Here is a 19,483-nt window from a genome sequence, read left to right on the forward strand (position 1 = left end):
ACAGCGCAGCCTTCGGCGTTCATGCACAAAAAGCCGGTTTCCCTGCGCATTATAGTCTACAAAAAACTTCCATCGTTGATAATCTGTTAAAACACACTGAACGATGGATTTTTATACTTTCCAATATCATAATAGTCTGGTTCCTCTTTTGTGCCCTGGCTGGCTGCTTGATCTGTTTCCTATCACTGCTAAAGCATTCCATTATACTGATATGTTTTTAGTCAAACTATAGTCATCACGAGTCCCAATACGTTTTTCATTTATTTATTTGATCGTTTTACTGAGCACTATATGAATATAAGTGACGCGTGAAAATCTGCTTTAGGCATTGATACGCAGTTTCCAATCAGTATTGTTCTGTCAAATTACGTAAAATGTCAATGGGACCTTCATAGTTCGAATCTGGATATTGCGATGGGTATTTTTGTAATTAAGACTACAGCTTTGAACACAATACTTTCAACTTTGTGAGGCTCGCACCAGTTCTCTCTGCCTCGCATTTGTTTATATTTCACGTGCGCGTATAGTTCGCTTATTGCTTTCATCCCGCTTTTAGCCGCTTCTTTCTGGGGTTTCTTCCTCTTTTTGTGACAATAGACGGTCCATTCTAATCGGGTTTCAAAGTAAATAGCCGCGCAGGGGCGAGCGCAATGTAAATTGTGCTTGTCAGAGCCCTCAGTCGTAGGTAGCGAGGAGCGAGGACTCTAACCAATGGAGTGAAGGAGGCTTGGCTAACCTTAGCCTCCCATTTTCTCTCTCCCCCCCGATGCAGGGTTCTGACCAGTCAGTCGCCTTTGATTATCAGTTGCCAGCAGCCCCTCTCTTGGCTCCTTGACACGAGCACCATATAAGGCGCAGCGATCTCCATAGAAACGTGTCAGTTTCAATAGTAGTGTCAAAGTTCACTATATACAGACATTCGCGCAGATCTCCGTTTCGGAAACATTGCTCCGCTGGTACTCCCGTTAAAACGCATTCTTTTTTTGAGTCTCTGCTCCTTACATATTCCATTAGTTGGCTTTTTTTTCTTCTTCTTTTTATCGTTGCTCTGTTCCTACTGGAGAGGTGAAACTACATAGGCACTCGGGCGACGTTGTTTTTTTTTTTTTTTTCTGTCGTCGGACCAGATGAGCTTTATTCATGAACATAGATAGAGAAATCCGTTCTTCAGTGTTTCTTCCTCTTCAACCGCGAAGACGGAGAGAGGAGCAAGGAAGAAAAAAGAGGGGAATTTATTTTGCACAGCACTTTGGATCTCCGGTCCACCAGAAAGCTATTATTGTTGCTTCAACGTGAAGAATTTTTATTGCGGTATTTTTTAAGAAAACTGATTTTCTTTTTTATTGCGTCTGGGATCGCTTTCTCTATACACGATTGGGTTCCCGAATGGCTGTCTGCAATTTACCTTGGAACTGGCCTCCCGACAATTGCATATCCTGATCGGGTGCCTTTCTATCGACTGCGGTATTTTGAATGTATTGATCATTTTCTGCTTCTACTTTTTTCCCTATGAGATTGAGTGCTCCGATTTGAATTCGCGCTGCCGTTCGTTCAAGACTTCCCTTTTCCCTGCTCCGATATCCGAGCGACCAGTTCGCTTGAAAGCACTTTTCGGGCCCGAGATATGGCAATGGTAGTTAGCGTATGGCGAGATCCGCAGGAAGACGTGGCCGGAGGACCTCCGAGCGGCCCCAATCCAGCAGCTCAGCCGGCGAGGGAGCAACAGCAGGCGGCGTCAGCGGCACCACACACTCCGCAGACTCCCAGTCAGCCAGGACCCCCGTCCACACCAGGGACGGCAGGCGACAAGGGCAGCCAGAATTCTGGACAGAGTCAGCAGCATATAGAATGTGTTGTTTGCGGGGACAAATCGAGCGGCAAGCACTATGGTCAATTCACCTGCGAAGGATGCAAAAGTTTCTTCAAGAGGAGTGTCCGAAGGAACTTAACATATACATGTCGTGCCAACAGGAACTGTCCTATTGACCAGCACCATCGTAATCAGTGCCAATATTGTCGGCTGAAGAAATGTTTAAAAGTGGGCATGCGGCGGGAAGGTGAATATATTTTTCTAAACGCAACACTCTATTGCTACACACATGTTTATTGTTCAGAGCCAGTTACATAAAGCTCGCACATATACACGTACACACGCGAAATAAATTCGCTGTGATTGCTTACTAAAGAGTGTCAGAGGGCGCGTACATGCAGTAGTAAATCCGCTCGCATAGGCAAGAGCAGCATGCATCTAATACAAGTGATATTGTTCACATAGATAGGCAAGCATCATATGCACCCTTTCAACTCAGCCAATTACATGATATATTAAAGTCACCTATGAACACTGTATGCGTGTAAAAGAGAGAAAGAGATCGGATAAAGTGTGTGTGTGTGTGTGTGTGTGTGTGTGTGTGTGTGTGTGTGTGTGTGTGTTTGCGCGCGCGCGTGCGTGCTGAAAGACTGCACAAGCCTACCGAAAAGACTACTACACGCACTAACCACTTATTGTACACTTAAATGAAATAAGGTGCTGTAGTTTTATCTTTGAAAATAAGATGTGCATCTGTTTTTACGCCGTAGCTTAGAGTAAGCGTTTAGAGGCCTGTCTGTCCCCTCTCAGCCTAAGCTGTATGCGAACAATGGCCTTTGCAAGTCTACTCTTAATAACTGAGCAGAACGAAACTGCTATTAATGACCCCTAAATTGTCTTAAAATAAGAAATAGTTCAACGTAAGATAATGCCTATATATAAATGCTTTTTTATCAATAATAAAAACAAAGTCTTCGTGCTCGATTGTGGATAAAAAAAAATCTGTTTGAGAGTTAGTATATTAATCATTAAATTGCCTGTAAACTTATTACTACACACAAATCTATGTACATTTCAGGCAAAGTAATATTGGAGTGTAGTATTTGTAACAAGAAAGAGGCTGCTGTAATTGAACTAGTTCTGAGCAGTCGAGATTTAAGCTCGATCCTCGTCCACAGTGTTTACAACATGCAAATCAAACCAAAAAACATAAACAATTGTAATGTGTTCGTGTGTACGTGTGTGTGTGAAGACAACAAAAAAAACGAGAAAGAGCTAGAGAGTGTTTGTATGTCTTCATATTAGCTATTGAAGTCCATAAACAAAGGTAAACATCACCGCCTAATAATAGGTTATATGAATTCAAAGACCATTTGAAAGTATTTCTTTCCCCCGAAACGCAGTGCCAAATAGTTTGTAATTTAGCTGTAATTTCGTAGATGTTAAACAGCAGTCCATACTACTCATGCACTCGAAGTAAAGCTTCAACATGATGTTTCACAGTTTTAGATGTACATTTCCTCTCCCTTTCTTTCTTTTTGTCAGCGGTTCAGCGAGGAAGAATGCCTCCAACCCAACCGAACCCGGGCCAGTACGCACTAACGAACGGGGATCCTCTGAATGGTCATTGCTATCTCTCCGGATACATCTCGTTACTACTTCGGGCAGAGCCTTATCCTACGTCTCGCTATGGCAGCCAGTGCATGCAGCCCAATAATATTATGGGGATCGAGAACATCTGTGAGCTTGCGGCTCGTCTGCTCTTCAGTGCTGTGGAATGGGCGAGGAACATCCCTTTCTTTCCAGACCTGCAGATCACCGACCAGGTGTCCCTGCTCAGACTGACATGGAGCGAGTTATTTGTGCTAAACGCGGCTCAGTGCTCCATGCCCCTACATGTGGCCCCACTGCTTGCCGCTGCCGGCCTGCACGCCTCGCCCATGTCGGCGGATCGCGTCGTGGCCTTCATGGATCACATTCGTATCTTCCAGGAACAAGTCGAGAAGCTCAAAGCTCTGCACGTCGATTCTGCAGAATACAGCTGCATTAAGGCAATAGTGCTCTTCACATCAGGTGAGTGTGTGAGACGAGGCCTACTTACAGACATAAGGGGGCAATGCAATACGGGGTGGATAAGCTTCGGCATCGAAGCTTCACTAGTGGGCCTCAAGCTGGCTTTGTGATGTAAAATCTCTTTAGCGCACCAGTGGTAGACCTATTTCAAATGTATTAAAAATACATTTACAAAATTTAATATTTAATGTAATACAAAGTGTCATATAGGCCTATTATTGTAGTCAACCGATAATATTATTTTAAATATTATTTATAATATTAGTGGAGGCTGACAATAAATCATAAATTCAATTTATGAGCTTGAATATGCATTTCACATTAATTCTATATTTTTGGAAAATATTTAGGCCAATATTTGTTCAATCAAGTGTTGATCTCATTAATATCTCTCTTAAATCTGCTTAAGCACTGTTCACAGTTGTATACGATGCCACAGTATACATACACAAATATACATCTGGGGCCCTCTCTGTTGAGAAAAGGTTGCTATTATTAACAATTGCTTTTAAGCTAGGGTAGCCTAATATTTAAAATTATATTTATTATAGGCTTCGCAGAAATATCCGTCAGACTGGTGTTAGTCAATTTAATGATGGGTTAATTTGCCAAAAAGTAATAAAAAAACTTAAAAAAAAACTATAACAATTTTGGCAAAACATTGATCGACACCAAACTGCCCTCACACCTCTGGCATCGTAATATATGTTTATAATATATTAGTTTTTTTTTTCTGAGCAACAAACGATAATAACACTATTAAGGTTTACGCACTGTTGTTTCTGATATTATAACAACGTAATTTTATTACGTGCGTATTTTTACGTCTTAATTACGGTGATTTGATCTTCATACGCTAAAATTTAAATGAAATGTTATGAATAATATCAACTTTAATATATATATATATATATATATATATATATATATATATATATATATATATATATATATATATATATATATATATATATATATATATATATTAGCAGTTGGAAATACAATCAAGTCAATACAACTAAACGTCTTTGATTGTTGAGCAAAGGTGCAGGCTTAACACACACACACACGCGCACACACACACACACACACACACACACACACACACACATATATATATATATATATATATATATATATATATATATATATGAACAAAACGTGTCTAAAACGAGACTATAGCTTACTGATTAGGTTCTGTAGTGTAGCCATAAAATATGTAGTCTGTTTCCCTAAGGTGAAAATAAGATGAGGCGTTCAAGTTAGTTTAAGTAGGCCACGGTTCGGTTTACACTTTGTGTATTGCCTTAATTTTCAGAAATATGCGTTAGTGTTGATTAGCATATGTAAAGCATGCCAAAAATGTAAAAACATGTGTTTATGTTTTGAACATCTAATCTTTGCCACCGAAATGTAACGTTATAGGCTATTCTTTTCTCAATGACGTCAGTTCCTTGCCATTCTTAACAATGAATTACAAAGCACTCAGATATTTGGGTCTGGACTGGGTAACGTTTCAGAACAACTTCTAGACACTTCGGTAAATCAGGTTTTCATTATTCGTAAGACTTGAAAGCAATATGTTTCGATAATAATTAGTAGACTATATCTTCTGATTTGTTACCAGACCGAAGTGCTGCATAACATTTTGAACATATAGTCACATGTTTCACGTGATGGATTAACAATTCATAATGCGCCCCTTGGTTTTGTATCTTCTCGAGTTCTTTCTTATTAAGTGTAAATCATTAAGTAAACTATTAACAGTAGCATTCCTACACGCACGAAACACAATATTGTAGGCTATTTTGCTGAATTGTCTCTGTTTTTATAGCAGTGCTTTTCTGCACATGCAGCGTAAAGTGGCCCATGAGGTCACATTACTGAGAGATTTTAGCAAGGACTTAGCACAGTTCAGAAGTTCAGAAGGTTATTGTATTTGACCGCAGTGTGTTCTAGTCCAGTCCAATTAAGATCAGTCGCCGAGGCACGTTGCACACAACGCCATTACACTTTAAGTCGTACATTCAACAAGACGTAAACTCTTATTTTGAATATCTTCAGCAGAGCCGCCATATTAGAATGCTGACAAAATGCGTATTGGCCTGGCGATGGTGTTCAAGAGAAAGGACGTTTGGCTGAACTGATTCTAGCAGTCCCAGTGGTTGAGCTGTGTGTTTAGGCTACTTCATTGGCGTTTATTGCAAATATGTTTGACGTAATGTCATTAATTGACATACACTATTGACCCAGAGCAGTTTTCTGTAAAATACATGTCCTTTTCGTAAATTTAGGCGATCGTGTCCTCAGGCAAGTCCAATAATAAATGTGATTGCTTCCAGCGGCCTTGCCTCCTCATTCAAACTCACAGCAGAGGCAACTGCTGGTACTGGGTTTCGCACGAGAAATGACTCGGTAGCATCTGGAAAGCAATTAGGTTATAATTCTGTTATTACCATGCCAAATTCTCTTTCAAATACGTAGATGGATATTTCCATGTTTGACGCCTTCTCCATCCTCTTCAGTCAAGCTTACTATGCACCCTCGTCCTTACGAACACTTTGTTTAGTCTGATTTGTGAGCGCGCATGTGGTATGTCCCCTACAACGCAGGGAATACGTTCTGTTACTCTTGAGGGATTGCGAAGTCGTATTGTTTATTTATATTACAGGCAGCCTCATACGCTGCGTGATGCATGATGTTGGGCTCGTATTTGTTCATCTCACTTTGTCAACAACACGTAATGCTGATGCTGAATGATAACCTGGGCCTCTTTTCCTGTGCTGTGTTTTGTCTACTCAGACGCTTGCGGCCTGTCAGATGCTGCACACATCGAGAGCCTGCAAGAAAAGTCTCAGTGCGCCCTGGAGGAGTACGTGAGGAGCCAGTACCCGAACCAGCCCAGTCGCTTTGGCAAGCTTTTGCTGCGACTGCCTTCTCTCCGCACTGTCTCTTCGTCAGTAATTGAACAGCTGTTCTTCGTTCGCTTGGTAGGTAAAACTCCCATTGAAACCCTCATCAGGGATATGTTATTATCCGGGAGCAGCTTCAACTGGCCCTACATGTCCATTCAATGATCCGAATGAGCGAGTGAGACAAAAAGACTAAAGGACCAAAATTCTGCAAGCCCTTTCAAGAAGACTATATATATAGGACCTAATTTCTGACCACTTAGGAAGACACTCTTTTTTGTCTTCTGGGACCGAAATGGAATATGTAATGTACAAAGATTAAAGAACTGGACGTACTCCCGTGCAAATCCATCGCCGTCATCAAGAACACTCTCCATTTTGTAAAATACTAGTCTTTATTTTCATTTTCTTTTGTTTTTGTTTTTCTTTTGTAAAGAACAAAAATACGTACAATTAAAATGAAGAACATCATATGCGCAGTAAATGAGCAAGACTTAGCGGGAAAGAAATTTCCAAGCAATTATAAGAAATGTCCTGTGTCTATGTATCTCTGTTTTGTATTTTTTCTGGTTCTAAACCAGTTTTTTTCTGTGATTCTATACTAATGATTTTTGATATAACCTTTTGCTTCTTATAATGAGTGCGATATATGTTGTTGAAGATATGTTCTCCAAGAATTAAAATTGAAGTGAGAATTTAAAAATAAAGAAAAACATTAGACAAATAAGACACAGTCTAATCGCAATGACAATTTCACTGATGGTTGAGCCTTCCCCCCCCCCCCCCCCCCACTTGATGCTATGGACATGCAACTTCGGCAAAATCTGACCTCATGGACATTTTGAAGGAGAGGACACCGGTGAAACTTTTTCTTGGTCGTATGTGTGTGCGAGTGTGTGTGTTGAGTCAATCATCAGTCAGAGATAAAAGACATGAAAAGTCAAAAGCACTTTTAATATATCATTTTCAAATACATTTTGTTTGTTTCGTCTTGATATTTCCGCTATTTCTTTTTTATTGGATGTTGCCTTTCATTTTTTGCTCAATCCATGATATGCCTGTGCAGAAGGGTCGCGTGAAGTTGTGTGATGGTGACTATACTATTAAAAAGGAAATAGGCAACACTTGTCTCGCTCTCAGCAAATTCAATGTTCTTCATGCTATGAATGGGCTTTTTGGGGTGTGCTTTTACATGCATACATATTTTTGTTTGGTAAGGAAGGCCAAAAAGCACATAGGTTTGTTTCATCTGAACGTTTTAATACGCTGGACGTCAAGAAGAGTTTTGAAATACTGTAAAACCGCCATAGAATACCACATATCTCACAAATGCAAGCATTCGAATACTTTTGGTGGCATATGTATTCTCTGTCCGGGTTTTGGGGAGCACGTGCGTTTTATAGCCTATATGATCTGGAGTCAGCATCGTGCGCAGAATAAAATTTCTGTGACGTTGCTACTGACTGGTTCAAAGATCTATGCCTGTTTCAGCGCATTAATGTTTAATATTTTTCCCAGGCTGAACTGAAACGCTTGCTCACAGCCAAAGGGAAGATATACAGAAATGCCGTCCCTCTAATAAGGCAACAAGGGTTTATTCTTCTATCGCCACAGTTTTGAGAAACGAAGTGGAGAGAAAGAGAAAACAAATCCATCTAAACTCGCAGACTATTATTACTTTGATGTGATCGCGACGGATCTGTGTAAGGACAGATGTTTTCTCAAGGAACGCAGCAGCAGTTATATGTGTGATCAATCTGAGATATGTATAATGCCGCATGTAAGCCGGTCGATAGGAGCACTAAATGTGATGTATTGTACCGAGATAGGGAGAAATTCATGTGCAGCCTCGTATGATTGGTTGAAACCATGAAAGGAAATCACTTGATACTCATACATGATTGTCCTTCATATGCACGTAAATACATTTTACGTGTGGCGTTACGGTGTTTCTAAGTACAATGACAAGAACTTTCGCTGACCCCAATGTCACTGAAAATGTTACTGAGCACTGCTCTTTGCATTCAAGTTCGTTATTGTTTCACATAAAGAGAGAATGACCGAATCACAGAAATAATATGCTGGTTTTCCTATGCCCTAATTATTCGTGATTCATACTGTTTTTCAGTAAACCTACCAGGTAATACTGGCGTTGACATGTTTCATTTAAATATTTTTTTGGTTTATAGCGCCTTTAAAAGATATTTGTGGTTCAGCATTCAAAGCGACTGCAAGAAACCACATTTGCAAAATATTCAGTATTATATTCGAAATATATATGTTCGATGGGGACGATCAGTGTTAATTTCATGAAATAATCTGTAGTAGCCATACAATCTTTGGAGGGACTGTTAGCTTGTTGGTGATGAAGTTATCGATCATGTGTAGGCTGTGTTTTCTTTTGGGTATAGCCTTACCAAACCAATACATTAGCGCTGTAAAAATAATTTACTTCAGAAAAAAAGTCAAACACAAGCGTGACCATATTTGTTACTATGGAGTGTAATTGCGCATGGGTTTCTCTAAATTAAATATGGTCAGGTTAGGCTATTAGGGGAAAAAAGATGCAATACACGAGGGAATTCTATTGAGGACAAGTAGAGACTTTATTGCTGGAAACCAAACATGTTTCTCAGTAGGACTAAATGTGTACTGATATAGTCAACGTGTTGTCAATTTTTAAATCAAAGTCAGTAGGACTTAAATTACCCAAATATGGCAACAAAGGCAAGTGTGCTCTTGTTTTTATATAATGCTTTGACTAAAGTGTTGACCATCACATTGAGCTGAAATTTAAAACACTTTCATGTTCAGCAGTAATGAGATCAAAATCCCTGAAGATTTTTCCCTCTATTTCACGGGAAATAGCAGAATGAGAGGAACACATTCTATTGAGATTTACATTTGTTGGACTTGAGGCTATATAAAGCAATAGTTGCTAAGGACCGAATTCGTGCCATGTGTTCCTAATTAACAAAGCAAAAAATATCCATAAAATAACATGAATCATATACAACAAGAAATGGGCTATTATAGTCTCTGTATGAGGTGCATGTCAGCCTATGTTGTGTACTAACTTTCGTTACTTGTTCTCTACTGCGTACGTTTTAAATGCACATGTTCTCATAATTGTCAGTCAGTGGTTTCAGTCAATTTCTTCACTTAAGATCTAAAGTGGGTTAGGAGGTTAGCATGGCAGTTTTACCTCACTAAAAAGACTACCAAATGACTGAGACACATACAGTTTTCCTACAGAAAATAAATAGTCACTGCGGGCATGGAATGTAACTGCTGTTAGCTTGACTGAGGTACGAGTGTTTATTTTATACATTTAGGATATTCGGACATAATTTATGGTTTTTGACGTTGTCTGTGTGCAGTGGAAGAACAGACACCTAAAAAAGGAGTTAGACAGTTGTGTTATTTCGATCTGGGCCTTTGGTCAGCACACTGGTATATCTAAACCAAGCTAAATGCGTGTCGTTTCATTTCATTTATTAACCTACATGCGAATGGGACAAAATAGTGTTATTTCTTTGCTTAAGCTTGTTAATGTGACTTCATATAAGACTATCTATCTATCTATCTATCTATCTATCTATCTATCTATCTATCTATCTATCTATCTATCTATCTATCTATCTATCTATCTATCTATCTATCTATCTATCTATCTATCTATCTATCTATCTATCTATCTATCTATCTATCTATCTATCTATCTATCTTCTTTGCATGCAATCTTCCCTCTATTCAGCAATACGCACGTTAGCCTATGTGTAGATAAATAGTGTTAAATTCATGTGGAAGGTAATGTGGGAGAAGTTGTTGTTTGAAAAATGTTGTTTTAAATTATTGGGCATTTTGCACTTTAATTACACAAATTGCCTGTTTACATTGTGCCACAGGGGCCATATGCAGGCTATGACGCTACATTTCTGTTAACATTCTCAATGATCACTGCATAATTCTACGTCCACAGAGCTCCCAGCAAGCTTAAGCCGTGGATCAAATCCAACACAACAGGATATAAAATATCCCCAGTTGTGAACGTAACATAAGGCGACGCCTGTGCTTGCATGTGTGTGCGTGCGTGCGTGCGTGACTTAGTTGAACCGTAGAGTTGTGTCGTATGTGTGTTCTACTTCGAGTGTGTGTGTGTGTGTGTGTGTGTGTGTGTGTGTGTGTGTGTGTGTGGTCGGGCCTGGTGTGAGGTAAAGGGAGGCGAGAAAGCACAGATCGCTGTGTAAGCGATCCCTTTGTGTTGATTTAGGTAGACGTTTGCTGTATATAACGTTCAAGGCTGATAATATCATTGCCTCGCCAGATAAATAAAGCTTTGGCCAAACCATCGGGTCAGCTATCGATCCCTTCTGCGTGCAGAGAGAAAGGGAATGAGACGGCACAGGGACAGAAAAAGAGGGGGGTCTCTTATTAGCATTCCATAGCCATGACCGACCACTGACAAGTAAAAGAGATATCTAGCTCAACGCCATACATCTCCTGCTCTGCATACTTTTCATTGGATGATAAAGTTCACTTGGCTTGTCAGTGACAGCAATGAGGATATTGAAGAAAATAAAACCACATCGTTTTAAATATTTATTATATAATTATGAATGCAAATAATTTGTGAAAACACTTGATTCAAGATTTCTGAGTGTTAATATACCACCCTTTTAAAATAAAAATAAGTTTTTAGATGGGGCAATTTTTAATAAAACTAGCAAATTGTTTAAAAAATGTTTTAACACTGACACTGGGTATAAGCAAAGTAGGCTTCTTTTTTTTCAAAGGATACGCATGCAAAAATATCTATTTACAGTTTCTTAACACTGGAAACTTTTCCACAAGGGAATTGTTGCAAGTAAAGCCACAAATAAAAACGATGAAATCTTGTTCAACAATGACAGCTTTTAATCATTTAGTTTTCTCCAAACGTTTTTTTTTTTCACTCCCACCCATCGTCCCGTCTTTATCTTTCTTTGTTGTTTTAAAATATGCATGTCTCTCCGGAATGCTAGTCACGGGTCCAAACTTTGCGTCCAACCTCCCACATGAAATGATCCCCCTTAAAGGGGGCTCAATATGTCTCAATCTGCACTTCGGTTCACTCAAAGCATTTGGGTACAGGGGACAGACTCTAGAAAAAAAAAGAATAAATTAAACGACAAGTCACCGAAGAGCGACTTTATCAACACGTCTTGACGAAGAGTGGAGACGGCGACAGCAAGATTTTGAAGAATTGCGCAGATGTCCTCTAAAAAGTAAGAAAATTTGTTTTCATTTCTTCCCCCTTAAACGCGCGCGTGTGTGTGTGTTGGGGCTCCCGGATGCGCGCGCCTGTGGAAGAGTGTGCGTGAACGCGCGTTGTGGTAGAATAGCTCAATAGAGATGGAGAGAGAGAGTTGGAGGGAGGGAGCTCTGTGGGAAAGCAAGAGACTAGAGGATGTCTCGACGTGCGTGTATGTATGACTCCGACTGTCATTAACAACAAATCAATCAACACGTAGCATTTAAACTCGAAAGTGCCAGCTTTCCGTGTTTGTCTGTGTGCTGAAGAAATAAATCATTGCCCGGAAAAGGGAGCTTTGGGGAACGGAAAGTTTGCTTTGAAAGGGAAACGTGAAACAAGAGGTAACCGAGTGGAGGCGACGCAGACGTAGTTTTAACTGCGAAATATAAAATACTCTTTCGGTCTTATTTTTAACAAGCTGGTTGACGCTGAGTGATTAGCTATTCGGCAGCAATTCAGGTCAAACTTAGAGTCTCGGATACGATTAAGAGACGAATATATTCTTACAATCTTCGATACTCCATCGGGAAGAAATGAAAAGCCTGTTTGTTACCGATATAAAAATACGCTTTTCATAGATAGACAGAGGACAGTTTTCTTCATTCAGTTTTCCCTTCAGGAACTGTAAACATGCTGACGTCAGATTATCGTGAGATCTTCAAGACAAAGCGCATGCAATTAGTGCATTTATCCAGTGATGCAAATATGTTTCCATAGACATACACAAGCACATTTTCTGATCCTTACCACATGGGCAGTAAAGAAATGTCGTTGCTACATACCTGATAACGTCCTGGCTTTTCAGCAATATTTACTGCCCGTTTTTATAATACACAACAGATGGTTTGCGCCTGTGCTACCGCAGCCAGCGACACTCCCAATTTTACTCAGCAGCATTTTGTTGCAGTTGCGTTTAATACTGGGACTAAATTAACAATGACCCACTTTTCATATACAGACAGCTTCATCTATATTCGATATAGCCTACACATTTTTCACATATCCATATACACACAAAATATATGTAATTATTGAGATCATGAACAAATATGTAAAATATCTTATATATCTCAATTATTATCCTCAGAAACAGCTAAAACAAGACAGCATGCACGTCTTGTGGCTTAAATGTCTATCTATCTATCTATCTATCTATCTATCTATCTATCTATCTATCGATCGATCGATCTATCTATCTATCGTCTATCTAAACATTTCATTTTTTATTAACACAACATAAAACAAATAAACAAGCATTTTAGTCACTAATTCATAGCAGGCGGCCTGACAGGCTTGGTGAATTATGTTGTGGTTAATATTGCCCTAATTTCGTTTTTATTTGCCTAATTTCTCAGCATGACTTCTATTTTCTTTCATAATAAATGACTGAAGCGTTTTGTCGAGGGATATTTTTCATCCCAGTTATATAGACCGGGTCTTGACAGAGGCATTATCTCTCTTGCTCCAGTGTTGGTCCCTGCCACGGCTCTCTGATCCCACGCCTTTCCTCCTTTATGCTGCCTGTCTTGCCTATAGTTGTCGCAATTTGTGCGTTTGATAAATACACACGCATTCCCCCACTTCCAACAAGACGCGAAAACGTTTCTGTAGTAGCTAAACTGCTTCAAAAAGTAACGTGAACATACAGTAGGGCATTTTAGTGTGTTTTATATATATATATATATATATATATAAATTGGGGGTGGGGGTACAGTGGGGGTACCCACTGATGTTACATATATAGGCATATATATATATATATATATATATATATATATATATATATATATATATATATATATATATATATATATATATATAAATTGGGGGTGGGGGTACAGTGGGGGTACCCACTGATGTTACATATATATATATATATATATATATATATATATATATATATATATATATATATATATATATATATGTATGTATAGAGAGAGAGAGAGAAAACAGTTAGATGTTTCAGAGAGTTTTTGACATTTTACAAGACGTAAATATTTAAAAGGCCTTTATTTGTTAGTGAAGATACTTCTTGTAAGGCCTGATGTCAGGATTCGTTTTCTTTATGGATAAGAAACCACATCTCTCAACATCCATCGGCTAAGCCACAAAGCCAGTTTTCTCGTGCGCTCAAATATGTGCGCGCGCGCTCACGTGTGATTGTCTGTGTATGTCTAAAGGTGGGGGTCGTCTGAGGATTCGAGGAAGGGAGAGAGAAGGTGGGCTCGTCCGTTCTTTTAGAATGACCTGACTCCACAATCAACCAATTTATGTTATTAATCTGAATGTGGTGTGGTGTTCCGTCTATTGGAGGCGAAATTTGTTGCCCAAGCTTTTCTTTCCTCTTCTTATGTTAAATCAGAACGCAAGGAGGTCTGAACCGTTACCAAAGACACTCCCAAATATCCCATCCGCAGTAGAGCTATCTCTGTGCGGTATTTATCCTTGAAATTCAAACCCCTGCCCCCCCACGTCCAAATTCATTTGCATTCGTTGATGATATCAATAAAGAATAGCAGGGATCCTATTTGGTTGTGGCAGGGCTGGGGGAAGGTGGCTTATTCGGTCAAAACTGGACAGAGAGGACGAAGACCCTGAGGTCAGCTGACCATTCAGTGCGCGGTGGAGGGAGGCGGAGGGGTCTGGAGAGGCTTATTTGAGAGCAGGCGTGTTTGTAGCCAGGCAATGAAAAGGAGTCAACCACAAAGCTCGTCATACTTCAAATACACCCCATCACGTCTTCAGTCTCATACCTCTCAACGGCTAAATCGGAGGAGAGGAAGCTATATTCTTTAAGAGGGTAATTCTTCCAAGTTTGCTTTAGTTTTTACCACCGTATTCATGCACGGGGAGTTGATCACAACTACCAAAATCCAAAACTTTAAAGACAAAGGCCTGTTAAAATCTACACGTGAATAAATGACATTTAGAAACAATTCGACAGTGCATCAAAACATCTCCATTTATGTTTTTAGCGCAGCTGTGCATTTTGTGCCCCTGGTTACGCAAATTGGTGTAAGTCCTATATTTGATTATAAAACGGGAGAGATTGTGCGTGGCTAAACGTGGAAATGTTGTATGAGGCCTGTCGTCAAACGGCTCATTGGACGAGCTACGGCCAATCCGCATGTGGACCTTTCAATCATTTCAAGCTGGAGGACGAGGCCCATGTCTTAAATTCATTAAGAAAATTTTGCATAAATGTTCCTTTTTATATAGGCCTATATAATATTTGCTTCATATTTACATTAAATATATACCATATATACAAAGTGGCAAATTATAAATTGATGGTTGGGAAAACATGCAATTTTGTGCAGAAAAAAAAAAAATAGTCAATGTTGGCAGAGTATTAGTAACCAAGGAAATATAAAGTCTTATCATATCACTGATAGGGAAATGAATGACTAGATTCTTAATAATGAAAACGTTTGCAAAGCACGAACTGTATATGAAAACCTAGCAGGAGAGCTTCAGATGGTCATCTCTGTAGATATTCATTTGAATATTTATTTATTTATCTATTTATTCATTCGCATTCATTCCTGAAGTATTCGCGTTGAACACTGAGTGTTTAAGTTCCCATGAGATACGTGAACTATTCAGGTTATAGGCTACTTTTGGATAACTCTTACTTAACCTTTTCTCCTTGCAGCTAACTTTGTGAAACTTCCACTTAATGTATCTTAAAGATGCACAGATTGGCAACACGTTGGGATCAGAATATTCAAGCCTCCACTACGGCACAATAATCCTCAGTGCTTTCGTTCATGCAGACAGGTTCACCATAAAGGTTGCAGAGTTAGCTTGTGTAGATCAACTTTTAAAAATATAATGCAGGGTTCAAAGTCACCACCATATCCTAAAGCGAAGCATATCCTGTTCGTATGGTAATAATTGAACATAATACACAGCTTTCTCTGTTCCAAAATGATCATTACAACCAATGATTAGCTTTATTATTGCTAGAAGATACCTGGACAATAGTTCGACCAAGGATTGTTTGATATCGTTTTTGCATTTCTCTCTGGTGTGTATTCGGATTCCTGTGAGGTCTGAGGATGGCGGCTTTGTTGGTGCTCTGGCGTTCTCATGCCTTGCAAAGGGTTCTGTCAGAGCTGTTTGTTTCTCCCTTTATTTGCTAGATGGCGCTCTGTGTTCTGGGACCCTCAGTTAGAGGAACAAACGGTCCTCAGTTTATTCTTTACCCGTTTTCCATTGTTCACCCATACTCAGTTTTAAAGCTTTTTTCCCTCTTCTTATCCATCACACTTTGTATTCGGAAAACATATATTTGAATGTGCGTTAAAATGATAATTATACACATATTTTATGATTATATGCGGTTAATTTGTAAATGCAATTAAGGTTGTGCAGGCTGTTTTCGAGTATTTTGTGGTTTTACTGTATTTTATGATGTTACATCACATATGGTAAATTATGCTGCTTTGGGATTTGATCATTTAATTGCTATAGAATATGAAAATCTTTATAGAATTATTAAAACGGTTTATGACATATTTATCAAAATGCCTGTTTCTGTAAATCATAAAAAGCGCACATATTCATTATTTTTTAGCTATCCTTTTTTTTTTAATAATATACGCATGTATTATTTCAATACATTTTAAGTTGTATCCAACTCACTCAGCAATATTTCAATGGACTGTAGAGTCAATACATTTAAAACAAGATGATATCATTTTGAATAGGGTTGTTTAAACCCTATACGTCTCGGTAGATTTTCTTCACACACACACACAAAAAAAACGCACCTATTATTTTATATTATTACATTTTAACAGACAGAAATAAGTGGATTTATTCAGATTTCCACACAAAAAACCCTTCTGTTAAGAAGATATATTGCAGCACTTACACTTTCTCTAAATAGTGGATTGTCCGTATTTGACGTTGATGAATGTGCCCACGATTTGAAGAACATTTAAAGATGTCGTTTAAATGTTATGCCAGATTGCTCAGCGGACGATGAGAAGCACCAGTCCGACAGGATTCACCAAAATGACACATACATTATCAAAATAAAAAGAGATTATTTTCGCCCTCTTTCTATTTCACATGACAAGGATAATATAATAGAAATATATTGGTTCAGTTTTCGGTTTTGTTTTATATCACGTGTAAATGCCGCTGTTTAGGACATCATTTATGTTATGTATTAATATTTTTGCTTGCATGTTATTCCCTTAAGTAATCAGTTTATTTATTTGACATTTTATGATAAGCCACACTGTTCATTTTACGTTGGTGTAATTTTATATTTGCATTATATCCGTATATTATATTTGTATGTTTATGCTATATTTTATCCAGTAATGGTGGTGACATAGCTTATGTCTGTTAACTGTAATAAAAACCAGTGTGGTAGCCTATCTCACCACAGTTTTCCTGTATGCTGAGTCCCTCCTGGGCCACTCAAACCTCACAGAATGAGAGCGTTTATGAAAAAATGATCAAATATTACTGTAGCCTGTATGTTTTTGTTTGTTGCTGAAATTGAACTATAGCCTACATTGTAGACCACATTAAGTGGTTTAAAGTTCAAATAAAAAATAAATAATTTGTTGTATGTTACTGCTGTTTATAGGAAAATGTAACATTCTCAAAAGCAATTGGTTCATGGTAAATAAGGGAGATTTGAACCATAATTCTCTAGCCCCAGATAAAAGCGAAATCTGACTGAGAAACGGGTACAAAGCCTTCCTCGTGCTTGTGACATTGCTCGCTGTCAGGATAGTTAGCAATGTTCTAATATGGACGGTGGCTCCAGAGGCTCATCTCTTGGGGTTTTAATTAACAAGCTGTCTCAAAGCTGTAGAGATCCATCAAACGGTCTCTCCCCACTAGCAAACCCCCCCTTCCGTCTGAACAGTCTCGCAGCCTCTTTGGCGTTACTTGAGAGTTCTCCGTGACTCCCCATTCAGCTTTGTTCCTGTATGAATTCGCTTGCTTATCGAATGTCAGATTACATCGCAGCGTAGTTCCTATGTTTGACTTTAGGTTTGTGCTCGCATGGACGGTGAGGTGAGTGAGTGAGTGAGTATCTGAAGAGGTAGTGAGGAGAATATGACACGTTTAGAGGTTTATTTATCTTATGAACAGCCAAAAGGAGCTATGATAAAACGCAGTTGCAGTTTTCAACTTCTACCTCATCCACACACACACACACACACCCCTACATCACTTGCACAACTGGAAGTGAACGTCCCCCCTATACGGAAAAGGCAGGGGCGAGTTCAGGGTCAACAGAGAGCGCTGTCCATGGTCCTATTCAGAGGTGCCTGGGTGCTCTTATCAAATTAGACAGGACAAGTTTCAAATCGATGCCATCGCCTCTATCAGGAGACTGCCACTGGTTTACAACCTTTAACAAGCCACCCTGACAGTCAGTGCTCCAAGCGCAAATACACACCTCTGTCACGGTGATGGAGCGATCATGACCGCTAATGGACGGGGAAGAAAGGGTGAGATAACACACTAGATAACAGGTGATGCTCATCTGAATATCGTTACGAATAACGCGCATGACCGAACGAGCAAGTTTCTTTTTTTTCTTTTTCCTAAAAAACATGATAAAAAAAATCGAAGGTATGAATTGAGACAATATGCTAGATTTAAATACAAGTATATCAAATGGTTTTCTTAACTATGCTCGTTTTCTTTTTTTATTTGAAATATATTAATAGCCTACATATGAGTGTTTACACGTATACTTGTCGATCGTTCTAAACGAAGATCAGCGTTAAAAAATAAAATAAAGCGAACAATAGGCTAAACAATATAAACAATTTGTGACAGCGCATTTGCAAGGTTGTTTGTACATCGAAAAAACAACAACATTTGTTTCGTTGATTTATGAAGTTATTCTAAAAGCCTTTAGGAAAAACAAAATAACTAAATCGGAAACTAAATATTGCAGCAAACCAAATCAATGCATGAATTAAATATTTCACCATTCTTTTATGTACTTTATGAATTGAATTGATATGCATTTTCCTGTTCTTCTAATGATACTTTGGTGTCTGTATTTCTAATTCTCTTAAAATTAATATTGTTAAAATTGTTGCTATGAATAGCAATTAACTAATCTTATGCTTTTAGCATTTTTTTTTAAATCATAGCAAGAACCTTAAATTAATTTCAAGCTAAATAATAATAATAATTATTATTACTCTAACGATCTGGTCATTTATAACATCAGTTTTCTTATTTATTCCGTTTATTTTAGTTCAATTTAGGCTTCCTTGCCTCTCATTCCGACTTTCAGGTCCACTCCAGAACACTAAAGATGATCCATTTGAACTTATTTTTAACTCTCGTTCTTATTTTATCTTTTTGGAATGTTACTTTCCTTCACTGTCTCACATT

General features: G+C 38.6%; 1 protein-coding gene across 1 annotated transcript; it reads left to right on the forward strand.

Annotated features, from left to right (window-relative positions):
* The first annotated feature begins 786 nt into the window (after window positions 1-786).
* On the forward strand, window positions 787-7,933 carry nr2f1a (nuclear receptor subfamily 2, group F, member 1a). Its single transcript, XM_081365337.1, has 3 exons — window positions 787-2,057; window positions 3,356-3,883; window positions 6,686-7,933. Exons 1-3 carry the CDS (start codon window positions 1,625-1,627, stop codon window positions 6,958-6,960), a joined length of 1,236 nt encoding a protein of 411 aa, XP_081221463.1. The 5' UTR covers window positions 787-1,624; the 3' UTR covers window positions 6,961-7,933.
* Window positions 7,934-19,483: the final 11,550 nt, after the last annotated feature.

This window comes from Scardinius erythrophthalmus (assembly GCF_964197995.2).
Source record: "Scardinius erythrophthalmus genome assembly, chromosome: 5".
Taxonomy (NCBI): Eukaryota; Metazoa; Chordata; class Actinopteri; order Cypriniformes; family Leuciscidae; genus Scardinius; species Scardinius erythrophthalmus.